The sequence below is a fragment of the Carettochelys insculpta genome, chromosome 7 (assembly GCF_033958435.1).
Source record: "Carettochelys insculpta isolate YL-2023 chromosome 7, ASM3395843v1, whole genome shotgun sequence".
In the NCBI taxonomy this organism is placed as follows: Eukaryota; Metazoa; Chordata; order Testudines; family Carettochelyidae; genus Carettochelys; species Carettochelys insculpta.
In genome coordinates this window covers 30,319,104-30,334,235 of record NC_134143.1, presented here as the reverse complement: position 1 = coordinate 30,334,235, position 15,132 = coordinate 30,319,104, and the positions used below count along the sequence as shown (strand labels likewise).

The 15,132-nt window shown below is 45.8% G+C and overlaps 1 protein-coding gene across 1 annotated transcript in view; it reads right to left on the bottom strand.

The window, feature by feature from the left end:
• Positions 1-14,682, bottom strand: part of STOX1 (storkhead box 1) — a 37,506-nt gene extending 22,824 nt beyond the window's left edge. The window contains exon 1 of the mRNA XM_074999612.1: positions 14,379-14,682. Within this exon, the coding sequence (XP_074855713.1) occupies positions 14,379-14,682 (304 nt within the window). The remainder of the gene's footprint in view (positions 1-14,378) is intronic.
• Between the last annotated feature and the right edge of the window lie 450 nt (positions 14,683-15,132).

The window sequence follows — 15,132 nt, the reverse complement described above, 5'->3', positions numbered from 1 at the left end:
TCCATCTCTGTAACCCTGGGTGATGTACTGGGTTTTAATAGCAGATACAAGTGGGAGCTTTTTGGCTTATTTAGGCATTACAAATAAATATTTATGTCCACTTTTAGTTCTGGTGTAAGGCAGTATATTTCTAGTGAAGTTACAAAAGTTGCATCTATTTATACCAGAGCTCAGCTTAGCCCTTGGTTTTCAAAAGCCTGGTATATTAGGATAACACAGAATAATTCTTTCTGGAAAGAAATGAAACTGTTATGCACATTTCCTTATATACTGATATCTGTTATCTGAGACAGAATGGGAACTATAAGCCAGGTGAAATGTCAACATTTCAATTATCCTTCGTCCATTGGTTCTCGACCTTTTCACTAGAGCAGACCCCCCAGTCACCTCTGCAAACTATTCATGGACCCTCAAAGCTAATTCTAGTCACACAAAGGTGCCACAACAGATTTTCGGACAACAATTCATTATATTATTTGAAGATATTTAATTTAAAAATAATTGATTGTAACTTTGCAATTTATTTAAAACTTACTTTCTATGATCCTTTTTATTTATTTATTTATCTATCTATCTATTCCCCCCCACCCCCACGGAGCCCCTGCAATACTCTCAACAGACCCCTAGGGGTCCATTGATCCGAGGTTGAGAATCACTGCCTTAGACAAAAAGTACCCATGCTTCCAAGCTGAACAAACCAACCCTGCTAAACAGGCCATGAATCCCACAAATACCTATGGGAAAACCTTGCTACTACTGATGGTCTCTGTTTGCTACATATTTACACAAAGGGTTAAATTTAGTCCTGGGCTGCTGATTTAAGCAGGACCCTGACGAAGGGTCGGGACTGTCTCTGGGACCGGCGGAAGGGGTGGAGCTGGAGACCAGCTACCTGCCCCTCTGTAAGCTAGCCATTCAGTGCTGCCTGGCCAGTGACACCTGGGGTTCCAGGAGTGATTTAAGGGACGCGGGGCTCTGGCCACTGCCAAAGTAGAAGCAACAACTGTGGCCAAGAGTCTCAGGCACTTTTAAATCACCAGGTCCAGGGGCAGCCACCCCTTTTCCCCCTCCCTCCTCCAGTTTAGTCCTACCATTAAGAGACAACTCAGGTGCAGGAGTGGGCTGGGGTGGGTGTTTGGGGTCTGGATGAGAGGGAGGGTGCAGGAACAGGCTGAGGGTGGGCAGGAGGGAGTGAGTGTGCAGAAGTGGGCTGTGGTTGGGAAGTAAGAAGCATACGTGGGCTGGAAGCAGAAATGGGGGAGTTCAGGAATGGGCTGGAGGTGAGGGGTCTGGGCAGAAGAGAGGCTTCAGGAGCAAGGTGAGGAAGTCTGGGCAGGAGGGGGTGCAGAAACAGGCTGAGGCTGGGGCTCTGGTTGGAATGGGGATCAAGGTAGAGGTGAGGGGGTTTGGGAGGGAAGGTTGCAGGAGTAGGTTGGGCGTCTGGGCAGGAGGAGGGGACAGAAGCCGGAGTGGGCTAGGGTTGGGTATATTTACCTCCATGTGCCAGCACTGCCGCTGCTGCCCCCTCCCACCAAGCCTGGGAAATGGCAGCAGTGGGAGAAAAGCCTCTTCTAGGAGCTTCTTCTCCCACCGCTGCCAGGCACTGCCCCCCATTGCTCTGATTGCCTAGAATTTTATTTCCCCAGCCAGTTGACAAGAAGGAGTAGTAGTGGAGGCATCACTTTCCGCTGTCTGCCCCTCCACCCGACCCCACATGCACTGGCAGAGCCCATGGGTCAGACCCTCGAGGCTTAGGGCTCCCCGCCCTGACATGGGCTGGATGCTGGGGAGAAGAGTCCCAGTGCTCAGGGTCCAGATCCAGGCAAGCTGTGGTCCGGATCTGGATCCAGACTGTGAGACGGCTATTCCCCACCCCGATATAGTAAATAATTTACGGGTTGGAAGTATTTCCAACTATTTCATCCTTTTTTTGGATGTAAATACATATCACCTCACCTTTACGGGGTATGTGCATATTAACCATTTCCACCAATACATCACTTTCATCACACTGTTAAATGTAAGGAATTAAAGAATTGGTGTTTGTGCCATTACAGTTCTGGGATAAATTTTCAATAACCTGGCCTCCTCTTTGTGGGGGCCAGCGAATCTGCAATCAAATACAGATGTAGATTTGAGTTCTTAAAGGGGCAACTATTCAGATTTCCCAAGAGCTCTAGCCAAGATAAGGGTTTAAACTTCCATCTGACCTATACTAGTGCTTCAACAACTGAGCCCACCGCACTTTTGACTGAAGGAGTTTTTGGCCTGCAGTGACACAATGGACATGCATACTACCTCTCATATTCACTAATCTGTCCAACAAAAACTGCCACGGTTTGCTTTGCTGGTTGTACATACTTTTTCCCAAATATAATTGATCTGTCCCCCACTCCAACCTTAGGCAGGCAGCAGCCAGCACACGAGGCTCCTAGGCACAAGGATGGCGCCTGCAGGTTGAGGGCACCATGCAGAGCCCCCAGGCCACCCCTGTGCCCATGAGACAGACATGCCAGCTGTGTCCAGAAGCTACCTGAAGTAGGCACTGCCTGGAGCCTACATTCTGCAGGTCCTGCTGCATCCCAACCTCGTGCTCCAGCCCTGAGTCTCCTCCAGCACCCAAATTCCTTCCTGAAGCCTACACATCAACTCCCTCCCTGACCAAGAGTCCCCTCCCACACCCAAACTCCCTTCAGAGCCTTCACTCCACATCTCAACCTCGTGCCCCAGCCCAAAGCCCATTCAATACTCCAAACTCTAAGCCCTGAACCAAGTCCCCAGCCAGAGCCTTCATCCCTCCCAGATGCCAATCCTCTGCCCTGACCTGGTGACAATGACCAAGAAAGGGGGGATGGCATGAGTGGGAGCAGAGCCTCATACAATCACAAATGACTGACAAACAGTATTATGACCAGCATACAGGTTCATTCAGGAACTATTTTGATACCACAACACCATGCACCTGTGGTAGGGCAGAGAGAAGGGGCTTTTAGCTTGCCTAGATATCTGCCTTCCCCCTTCCCTTCCTCCAGTGGCACTGTTGTCAACCATGTGGTTGTGGGAAGGCAGGGAGAAGGGACACAGAGCTGTTTCAAGTTGTGCTTAACTCGCGTTAAAGTGAATTATGTGCAACGTGAAGCCGCGTATTTCAAGGGTTTACTGTATCTGACCAGTGTATCTTTCTAACAAAAAGTGTATTTTATTTCGTAAATGAAAAATCTGAAGAGGGTCTCTTCAAAAAGAATAAAAAGTTACTTAGCAGTTTTGTGCCTACAATCTTCTTCTGTTCCTGATACAAATGTGATTTCTAGAAAGATTCTGCCACATACCTGTGTCAGTTTCTGAAACTGTAAGTTGTCCCAGCAGTGGTCCTTGTTCCTATCCAAACTAACCTGATCCAAACAATTGGAGAATGTGACTTATTCATGATGACAACAGCACCCTCTTTGTCAGCTGCTCTGCTTATAATGCTTGGGTTATTTTTGAGACTCTGGACAGCATAGCATTCATTGTTTAAAGTGCTACTAGACTGCTTTTTTGTTTTGATGGCATATAGACTAGCACAGCTATCTCTCTGTTACAAGTGGAGAATGTGTGTGTTGTAATGTCAAAGTGAGTAGGGCTTCATTTGGGTCTCAAAAATTTCAAAGGTGCAGGCACATGTGCAACTTGAGCAAATGCATTACAAATGCCTGGAGAATCCAGATTGAACTCAGATATGTGCACCTTTCCAGAAAGGTGGTTTTTCTGGACAGGAATTGTGTGTGGGTGGTGCATGAGGGGTCATGTGCACCCTCACACTGTTCTCAGGCTGCACTGCTCCAGGACACGCCCCCATATTCAGTGGAAGAGGCACAGCACTTCTGGAAGAGGCAAGTGAGGGCCACCCATTTGCCTCTACCTGTGGAGGTTTTACAACCTGAATTTGCCTAATCACTCGCTACTGTTCTCCTTTTTACCCTTCCCATAGAAGTACATACAATTCCACAATAAACACAAACACAATGTACCCCTACTTCTAGAGGGTTTAAATTTAGTCAATCAGTTTATCTTAATTCCATAAGGTTTGCTCAGAATGCTCACTGTTACATCCACTACAGTAAAATAAAATACAGTTTTAAAAAAAAGTTTAATTAAAATGTAAGCATGCACGTTTCTGTAGACAACACTGCTTTGGGAATATTGGTTTTGTTTGTATCTTCATAAACCAATTCTGTCAAAAATACAGTATACCAATCCTATAGTTAGCCTCTTAGGTGTCTAAGATTCCTTATTGACCTTATTAGAAATTTTTACACATGAAGGCAATGCTGTCAATTGTATTTCTAGATATTACTACCCTACTTTGCACAACTCCAACCATTACTACCAACTTACACCTATGTTAACTGTGAAGTTCCCTTGGATCACAACAAATTGTAAGAAAGGGTATGGTTACATGTAAGCATGTTGTTAATGAGGCTAGGCAAACACAACAGCCACCTGGACAGGCTATTGAATTTCACATGGGCCTTCAACAAATATTCACTATTTTCACAACTGAAATGCAAGCATCTGTTCACATGGGTTATAAAAGTTGGCATCCTCCAGAACTAGGTACAGAGATGTTATGACTAACTAAGTCAATGTTGCATAGTACGAGAGAATTAGCCATATTAGTCTGTATTCTAACAAAACAAACCATCAACCATGTAGCACCTTGAAGACTAACAAAATAATAACAAAGCTATAGTTATTTTGAAAAACAAGAAATCCTGTGGCACCTTATTGACTAACAGATATTTTGGAGCATAAGCTTTCATGGGCAAAGACCTGCTATGTCAGATGCATGAGTGATAGTTATTTCGTTAGTCTTTAAAGTACTACGTGACTGCTGGTTCGTTTTGTTAGAATACAGACTAACGCCACTACCTCTCTGTTACTATTCAATATTCAAGACACTATCTTTAGCTGTTTGGAATGGAGATCCATCAACTATATGATTATTTTGTTAGTCTTTAAACAAATGTTGAAATGACATGCTATTATTTAGGAATCTTTTAAGTTTAAAATAATGCTAGTAAATGCAATCATGGCCTCCTTATTTCCACAAGATGTTAACACGTATTTTTAAAAATCAGTATTCTGTAATCAACACACTATAATCTTATTTGCATGCTAGGAAATTAAACAGGCCCACAGAAAAGAGAGACTTAAGTACAAACTATAGCTTCTATTCTAAGTTGGGAGTTAATACTGCTAAAGTCTGTCATTCAGAAGTTCCTCACTCAATGAAAAAGAACTCAAAAGAAGGACAAAATCCAAGCAGTATTTTCTCTTCTCTTTAAAAAAGCATCTTTAAACGAAAAAAACATTTTCTAGGAGCTGGATGTTACCAGTGAAAGAAAAAATCTGACTAAGCACTTTAATTTTTCATATCCAGTAATTTTTGCAGACAAACTAAATTGAATCCCTATACTAGATATGAAACATAAGTGTATCAAATTAAGCAACAAAATAACAAAATCTGATCATGCTCCTTGTTTTCTATATTACTAAATTGCTGACTGCAGTAATTTACAAACAACCCATCTCACCCTCTTAGAATGGGATACCATATGTTGACAAAAATATTGTTTCCAAATTCTGCATCTGAAAAACAAGGTAAGAAACTAATCTTGGACTTCAAAAATGCCACTTTGTGTCTGCAGATTTCCAACTTCACTCCCTTTCTGCCAGGACGCTGTTGCTACTATTGACAAAACAACTTGTAGTTCCCTGGATTTGCCATTGTATATGGCAAGGAACAAGCGGTAGCCAAGGGCTTTCCATCATCCTCTTCCAGTTGAGATCAGCAATTAAGAGGGGGCACCTTTTGGATGGCCAGAATAGAGACAGTGGGCTGAAATGGTGTGAAAACCTGTAACATAGCCAGAGAAGGGAGACAAGGGTATACCAAAGGAATCACTCTAGCAGACCAACAGCTATCCAGTGGGCTATCCAGAAGAGATCTTTGCAACTTCAAATAACACCGGGGAAGAACCACTGAATTTTCTCCCTTTCATTGATTAAAATATTCTCATAGAGTTGCAGTTCTGCTACTCCTATGGGGACTGAATGTCAATGTTCAGTCTAATTTTTTCCATGGATATGCCAAATAAATTTTGGTATGTACACCAAGGCACATGACCACCAACAGAAACCTGTGCTGCTGGCTGTTGATGCTCTGCTAATCAGCCGGGTAGTATTTGACACTCTCCTGGAGGGTAACCCAAGCACTCAGCTTACAGGAAAAACTGCGGAATATCTACTTTTACTTCTGTGTCTTTCACCAAAATTATCTCCTTATCTTTTCAATAAATTATAGCTGTCATTCAGTGACTAAAGTGAACATATAATTAGTTCAACTCGTCTCTTGGAAAATTATTTTCCTCAGCTCTCTCAATGAATCGTGACACTGTCACAAAATGGCAAACTAGTTCCTCTGTTGTCAAAAAATGGCACTGGTGACTTGTCAATATTTTTTCCAAACTTTTTCTGACATGAGAAAGCAGTCAGGACTAACATGTACAGGATACAGTTTTGATCAACTGGCATTTTCTGATGAAAAATTATTTTGTCATAAAAAACTTGCAACTGGACAAAAAGTTAGAAAGTTAAAAAATAAGTTGTGTCAAAATATAATATCTATTTCAAAACATTAAACACTATAAAATCAACAGATATTTGCAGTTGTGCAAGTCAATGTACAAACATTCAGTGTTTCTTTTAGTACATCATTGTGCTGGGAAGACGTACTACAGAAAAATAGATTTTAAGTGAAACTGCATCACGCAAACCATAATGGACAGCCTATGATATAAATTTGCAAATTAAGGCCAAAGAAGCAATTATATAAATGACAGGAAACTAGATATTTGTATGGAGCCCAAGTGAGTTAAAAGAAAGTAAGGAGATAACGAGAGAGCATAAGTTTATTGGGTCAAACAGCACTTTTATATACTCTTGCCATTAAGTTTGTGCCTTTCCAATTCAACATATTCACTAAAAAATGTCAAATTTAAAACTGATGTTTCTACTGTGCTTCTCACAACTGATCCCAGAGGGAGCTGGGGCTGTTAGGTGACATTGCAATACAATACTAATGCAAATATTAAGAGTCTTGCATAATCAGAAAGCCATTTTCCTTGTTCTTCATTTTGACTACGTAATTCTCATTTTGAAATATCTTCACCATTCCCCTTTAACAATGCATCAAACTTGTTTCCTTCTTGTTCAAGGTTCTGGGTAACTCTGCCCCTTCCTACCTAATCAACTGTGTCACTTTGCATCAATCCCTCCAGTCTATTCTGACAACGGTTCCTATTATTAGACCATAAGAATGGACATACTGGGTCAGACTGAAGGTCCATTTAGCCCAGTATTTCTGTCTTCCAACAGTGGCCAATGTCAGATGCCTCAGATGGAGTGAACAGAACAGACAGTCATTGAGTGATCCCTCTTCTGTCACCCATTTCCAGCTTCTGACAAACAGAGGCTAGGACACCATTTCTATCCTTGACTTCTTTTCACAAAACAGCTCTGTGCCTTCATGTTACCACCCTGTGCACAGCTGTATGACCTTTCTCAACTCATCTATACAGACCGTCCTCCTTTCAATCTCCTTAAAAACCTGTCTGCCAGAGCGCTGGCAGCAAACAACATTTACATGCATAAGCTATATTACAATACCACAAATAGCTCCATGGCTACGTCTACATGTGAAGCCAACATCGAAATAGCTTATTTTGATGTACCAACATCGAAATAGGCTATTTCGATGAGTAACGTCTACACGTCCTCCAGGGCTGGCAACGTCGATGTTCAACTTCGACGTTGCACGGCACCACATCGAAATAGGCGCTGCGAGGGAACGTCTACACGCCAAAGTAGCACACATCGAAATAAGGGTGCCAGGCACAGCTGCAGACAGGGTCACAGGGCAGACTCAACAGCAAGCCGCTCCCTTAAAGGGCCCCTCCCAGACACAGTTGCACTAAACAACACAAGATACACAGAGCCTACAACTGGTTGCAGACCCTGTGCCTGCAGCATGGATCCCCAGCTGCCGCAGCAGCAGCCAGAAGCCCTGGGCTAAGGGCTGCTGCCCACAGTGACCATAGAGCCCCGCAGGGGCTGGAGAGGGAGCATCTCTCAACCCCTCAGCTGATGGCCGCCATGGCGGACCCCGCTATTTCGAAGTTGCGGGACGCGCAACGACTACACAGTCCCTACTTCGACGTTGAACGTCGAAGTAGGGCGCTATTCCTATCCCCTCGTGGGGTTAGCGACTTCGACGTCTCGCTGCCTAACGTCGAAGTTAACTTCGAAATAGCGCCCGGCGCGTGTAGCCGTGACGGGCGCTATTTCGAAGTTAGTGCCGCTACTTCGAAGTAGCATGCACGTGTAGACACGGCTCATACCTTCTCCCATGATGCCCCTCAGGCTTGAGAACAGCTCCTTGTAAACATCCCTCTTTTCTCAACCTAGCTGACCCTATACTTGGGGGCAGGGGGAAGGGGTAGCAGTATCTGAATACTATGATGGTCATGTTGTGGTTTGCACCCACTCCTGACAGGCATAGCAATGCCAACATAATTTTATTATTTCACTCTGTGAAGCAGTATCTTACTGACACTGCAGTACTAATACAACTCTGGAACAATGAATTGGAATACATTCTGGCTCAATAATCAGCTTCCAAAGTTCCCCTAAACCAATGGCTCCAAACAAGTTACCTGCTCTACTAGGTTTATAGGAGTCAAAAGTGGTGAGGTGGAACACTGGCCACATTGACCCTTTGTGTACTGTTAGCTACCACCAATGCATCTGATAATTACAAAAAGACAGCTGAATTTGTAGGACTCGTTATATAACAATTTTACTCAGAACACCACATTTAATCTGAAATCAGAAAAACTGACACACCCATTTCACAACAGTACTATATGCAAGCACATACAAAGAGCCAGGAATTAGCCTAACAAACCATCTCAAAAACAACCTAAGGAAGTCCATCCTATTCACCTCTCTTGTCCCACCCACTCAAGAAAAAGCAGCCTGGCATCCTTTTCTCCCCAGCTGAGGAAAAACCAAATAGGCCTTGTAACATGTTCCGTAAGTCAAACAAATAGGTTCAATTCATGCAATCGTGAAGCAAATTCTTGCACTGAGGACTACCTTCTGAGAACGCCCTGCCCCCAGGCTATAGATACACAAATGTAGGAATTAGCATCTCCTTGGTCCCAGTTCCTCTCTACAGTCAGGTTACAGCACAAAGATTTTTTTTAAATACACAGGATGCAAACCACAAAGGCAGGGCTCTGCAACCGAAATTGTGAGAAGAACTATTTTTCAAATTTGGTTACAAAAATCAATACTTCAAGAGCTGCCATGCCTGTGAACGTGAGAGGGTCCTTAATAAATAACGTCAAATTGTGCTTTTTATCACCCCTATTTCAATAACAGTGAACACACAATGATTTGTACCAGTTAGAAAGTTCAGTTACCTCATCTCCAGCTTTACTGGCCTCAGCCCCCAAATCTGCCTTCCTATCCCCAAGCTTTACCCCGATCCCACAAACCTGCCCCTCCAATTCCCAGGCTTAACCAAAACACCACCAACCCCACATCCAAAGGATTAACCTACCTCAGACAACAGCTCTGCAGGCTGACCACCTCCCGCAGCTGCTGAGGTACGAGGAAGCAGCCTGAAGCCGGTGTCCACCCCATTCCCCTGGCAACGCAGGTGGCTGGTACAGTCTGGGCAGGAGCAGCACGAGTGCTGGGTGCTGCTGGAGGGTGTTTCTGAGCTGGCAGCAGCAGGGGAGCAAACAGGTGTCAAAAGGGCAGCCACCTCTCATCTGACATGATGGTGCTTTCTCATAAGTTTCTAGTTTCTTACTGGAAAATAGACTTTTCACATAAACCTCTCTGTTCCTGTGTGCTATTTAAAAGAGAGTTTGTATTTACACTTTTACTGTATAATGGCAAACTTGGATAGGAATGATGACACAGTGAAGTTGTGTCTGATCATGTTAAGCTACAATGCTGAAAAGGACAGAGAAAATTAATGCAGTATGCCACTGTAATAGTTGTAATTTTAGCCTTGGGGGAACAAGCAGCCGGCAGAAGAGCAGCCCCTTGGCTGCGGCTCTTCGCCGCAGCTGGAGCGCAACTGCCCCGCTCTCTCACCAGCTGCTGCCACTGAGCACCAAGCTTGGAGCAGACTGCAGCAGCTGGGTGATGCCAGCCAGGCAGGCGGTAGCAGGGCAGCAAGCTGGAGGATGAGGGCTGGGACTGGAGGAAGGAGCACTGGCCATGAACGAGAGTGAGACGGCTGCTTTCTTTCCCCATTTCCCCGGGTTCCTGCTCTGCTCCTCCACAGCCACTGCCTCCTCCCCAGTATGGCTCCAGCAGGGCTTCCTGCCCTGCCAGCCTTCTCTTCCATGGCTCCCTGCCCTGCTAGAGACTACCACCACTTACATAAAAATACTAAATTCCATTTTAATGGTGGGCTTTGTTTAAGAGGTGGTAGCCTACGGAGCCACAAGTGAAGTCAGCAGCAGCAGCGCTTGAAGCCATGAGTGGCTCCCTGAAGAGACACATGTGGCTCTGGAGACACAGGTTGCTGACCCCTGCCCATAGCTATCCCACAATACTTCCCTAGTGTACATATGGCCCATGTACATTGAACAAACACAATCTCTTTTCAAACCCTCCATCAATGTCACACTTTTCTACATATACAAGATATTTCACCTCATTTTTTGCCCTTTCATATGGGAAATAAAGGAATTAAAGCTGGAAACAACTACAAGCTCATTCCAGCCTGCTAATTAGCAAAATGTCTTTGTTTTCCAGTAGGTTTTGTCTCCAAGATGCTACAAATTACCAAATAATGTATTTAGTAATTCTTTGCATTTTTTATTAATTGTTTTTAATGGCTTATGTTTTAAAGTTCATGGCCTGCTGAGGGAGGTCTATTTGTTAAATCTAGCCTAAGTGTCTCCGTTTACAGATTCAACTTTATGTCTAATTATTATTTATTATCATAATGGCTGGAAGCTCTAATCATGGACCATAACTCCATTGTATGAGATGCTGTGCAAATACGGAATAAAAGACTGTCCTTGCCCCCACGGAGTTTACAGTCCTAGTAGATGTTTACTATTATACAGTAATGAAAAGCGTGGGCTACTCACCTGGCACAGTAACTGAGGTTTTTCCAAGATGGCTGTCCCTGTGGGTGCTCCACATTGGGTGTGTTGGCACCTTGCACTTACTGTGGAGCACCCATAAGGACACTGATCAAAGAAAAAGTTACTTCTCAATTTGCTGAGTTGACCCGCCTCATCAGCCTGTAGCTCTCCCAAACCATACTATAATCAGTCAGTTCCTCCAGAATCCTTCTTCACCCAAACTAAATAAGAAGTCCTGTGCCCATTTGCTGGCCTTTAAGTCTTTGATATTTTCTTTAAGTTGCAATTAATCGTATCCACAACATGCTTAAGTTAAAAACAAATCAGTGCTACATACAGCAGACATATCACTTCTGATGTACATTTGGTTCTCCTTGTTTATATAGATGGGGTGAAGCTATGGTCACTGAAGTCAATGGCAAAGTTCCCACTGATTTCATGCCTGACACTACGTTCTCTTTCCTTGATTATTTATAGCCACTCAAGCGGTGTACTAGTTCCACAAGCCAGAAACTCTAATCCCAAAGTATAAAATGGTTTAATTGAGCACAGCAGAAAGCCCTGCAGAGAGAGAGAGGATCTGAATTTGTTATTTAAACCCACTGATGCTCTTCATAGCAATGAAATTATTTCATCAGGCTCTTTTGAAACAACCACTGGCTTCAATAAACACAGGTAACATGTCACTTCTCAACTAATTTAGTTATTCCTTTAAAAGTACAGCAAATACATGTAACATGATAAAAGTGAAAGCAAACAAATCCACCAGTGGCGGGGGGAAAAACAACAACCCTATTTAAACTAAGTACTACACCAATGGAAAGAAAGGAGGGTAGATTTCAATTATTAATAGTTTCAGGTCAGTTTAAATGGGTCTGAAGATATGACAACCCTCAGAACTCTAAGTCATTTTTGGTGGCTTGCCACTACATTGGCTAAATGATTCCTCAGGGTATCTTTCAAATAAATAATTTTACCACCAACTTATACTTCAGTAGTTAACTTCAGTGTTGCTCCACATAGGTGCAGGAGTCTATCTACATGGATTCAAGTGAAGGATCAGAATGAGGGTAGTTACATTTAAAACTTACAGCAAATATTAATAATGTAAGAGTTTCACTTACATTAAACCTAGTAGTATTATGGAACTAAAAGTACTACACAAAGTCCAAACAAAAAATACCCCATTTTCTTAATACTCACAGAAATTAATGCCCCTATGTACTGGTCTTTGTATTTTACAGTTATCACAGAACCTTTATAACCCCAATCCAGCAAATTCCTATGCTGACAAATAACAGGGACTCTCAGTGTGGGGCTATGCCAGGGGGAAGACAAAATCCAGCCCGCAAGGAGCCTGCATTCTGTGCTCCTATACACCACTTAAAGTGGCCAGCTGTGGAACCATGTGATCTCTGCACCCCATGAGCCCTGGATAGGAAGGGCCTCACTTGCTGCCCCAGCACAATCTCACAGCTCCCATTGGCCAGAAACCAGCCAATTGGAGCTGTCTGCATTATGATTGTGGCACAGGCAGCACACAAAGTCCACAGAGTACATGGCCTCCACAGTTGACTATTTTGAGCAACATGTGAGGGTGTGGAATACAAGCAGTGTGCCTCAGGGTCCCACCAGGCTGCTAGCTGGGTAGCCTACTAGATAAGAATCTCCTGGCCAGAACCTGCACCTGGCACCTCAGCCCCTTCTTCCCCACAACCCTCTGCTCCCCCTCTTGCATACCTGTCCCAGGTCACAACCCAAACCCTCTATACTGCCTCCTGCACCCCTTTTATCCAAGGTAACAACCCCCTACCAGACCCTGCACCCTCTTCTACGTACCTCCTTCATGTCAGAATGCTCTCCTGCATCCACACCATACCCCCTGCACCCCTTCATGAACCCCAATCTCCTGCCCCAGATCACAACTCCCTCCTTCACCCAAATACCACCATCCCTTCTGCACCCCAATTCCCTACCCAAGCTCCCTTCTGCATCCAACCTCTGTGCCAGACCCCACATCTCCTCCATTAATATCATGCATAAGTGAGGCCCTTGACCACCCACCAAATTCTTGAAGTGGCCCCCCATGAAAAATTACTGTCCACCCCAATATGCTACACAGCTATTAAGAGGATCAAGGGTCCAAACCAGAAATGACTTGAGAAACAGGAACTTTTACAGAGCACTGTAGTGCAAACTGATCACTAGCCCAGAAAGAGTCACTCTGTCATTGTCCTGGGTACTGAACAACTGCCAACGGCTGCATCTACACTGGCCGTGGAAGATGGAATGCTTAGGTTAGATCTTCCCAGTGCCGTGTTGCGCATGAGCAAAACAGCACATTCCAGAATCAACGTCAACCCTGGAACTCCTTGCAAGCCGCAAGGATTAGAGAATGCCAATGAGAGGAGCAGTAACGTCGGCATCCTGCAGTGGGGACAAGGACGAATATCGACCGCTGCAAAAATCAATTTTCGGTATGCAGTTGGCACACCTAAAACTGTGGAGCAGCCGTCAAGATTCCTGCTAAGTGTAAAAACAACAAGAAGTCTTGTGGCACCTTACAGACTAACAGATATTCTAACGAAGCAGGTCTTTGTCCACAAAAGCTTATGCTCCAAAATATCTGTTAGTCTGTACAGTGCCCCAGGACTGCTTGTTGTTGTTGAAGATACAGACTAACTCAGCTACCCCTCTGACACTGGCAAGTGTAAACCCAATCAATCACACCAGGCCTCAGAGAACAATTTGCTGAAGTCTCTCTGGGACACAGCCAACATCTCTTCCCTAAAACAGCGCCAGCCTCCCTCAAGCCTCTGTGAGACCTGGCTGCTTTTTCCAGCCACCCGAGGGGCTCATGCCTCACAGCAGACCTCTGCCACCCAGGGAGGCTGCTTCCCTTTAACCGTAAGACTGTGGTTTGTGGGGCAATTCCTGCGCCAGCAGCCCTGGGTCGCAAAGGAGGGGAGCAGCAAGCCCAGGGCAGCTCCCCCTCCCCAGAAAGAGACGCCAAGGGAGACTTACACTCTTCTCCTCCGGCAGGGGGTGTGACACGGGGCGGCCGCCCTCTCCCGGGCTCGCCTGGCGCAGCCACACTGCCCCCAGCCCCAACCCGACGTGTGATGGGGCCAGGCCGGGGGACGCTCCCCGCGGACTCACCCACCGCGCGGAGGAGGAATCCCGGGGGCGGGCGCAGCGCCCTGCGCAGCCAGGAGTCCCGCAGCCGCTGTATGGGGGCGGCCGGGCCCTGCAGCAGCAACACGCCGCCCCGCAGCCAGCCCTGCAGCGAGACGCGGGACACGGCGCGCACCAGCCCGGCGTCCCAGTGGCACCGGCCATTGGCCCGGCGGAAGGCCCGGAACAGCTCCGCGCCGCTCGGCTCCGCAGCCGCCTCCCGCCGCTGCCGTAGCACCAGGGCCAGCGAGCCAGGCGCCAGCTGCAGCGAGCGGCGCGAACGCGGCATGCTCTGACGGGCTCCGGCTATGCGTTGTCTGGGGGCCGCAGCGCTCCTCAGGGGGCGGGAAGGCACCTGAGCTAGCCCCGCCTGGTCCTGAGGCGGGTCTGTGCCTCCGGAGCACCGCGTGAGGCCCAGCATCGCCTCGGGCACGGTCCGGGTGTGGGAAGGGGGGGAGTTCCCGCCAGGGATTTCCTCCATCCCCGGGGGTGTGACGCCCGAATTTCCCCAGCACCCCTCCCCCCGCGCTCAGCTAGTTACACGCAGCGTTGTCCATTTAGTCTCTGTTTGGACGCCTGAAGTGAAACGGAGATATTAATACACCCTTTAAAAGCCTCGGCGAGGCGCCGCCCTCGTCTGTATCTTCCCAAAACAAACAAGAAGTGGGGCTGCCCCACCGAAGCTCATCGCCTAGTGAATTATTATTAGTCTTCAAAGTGCCGCAGGACTGACTGCCTT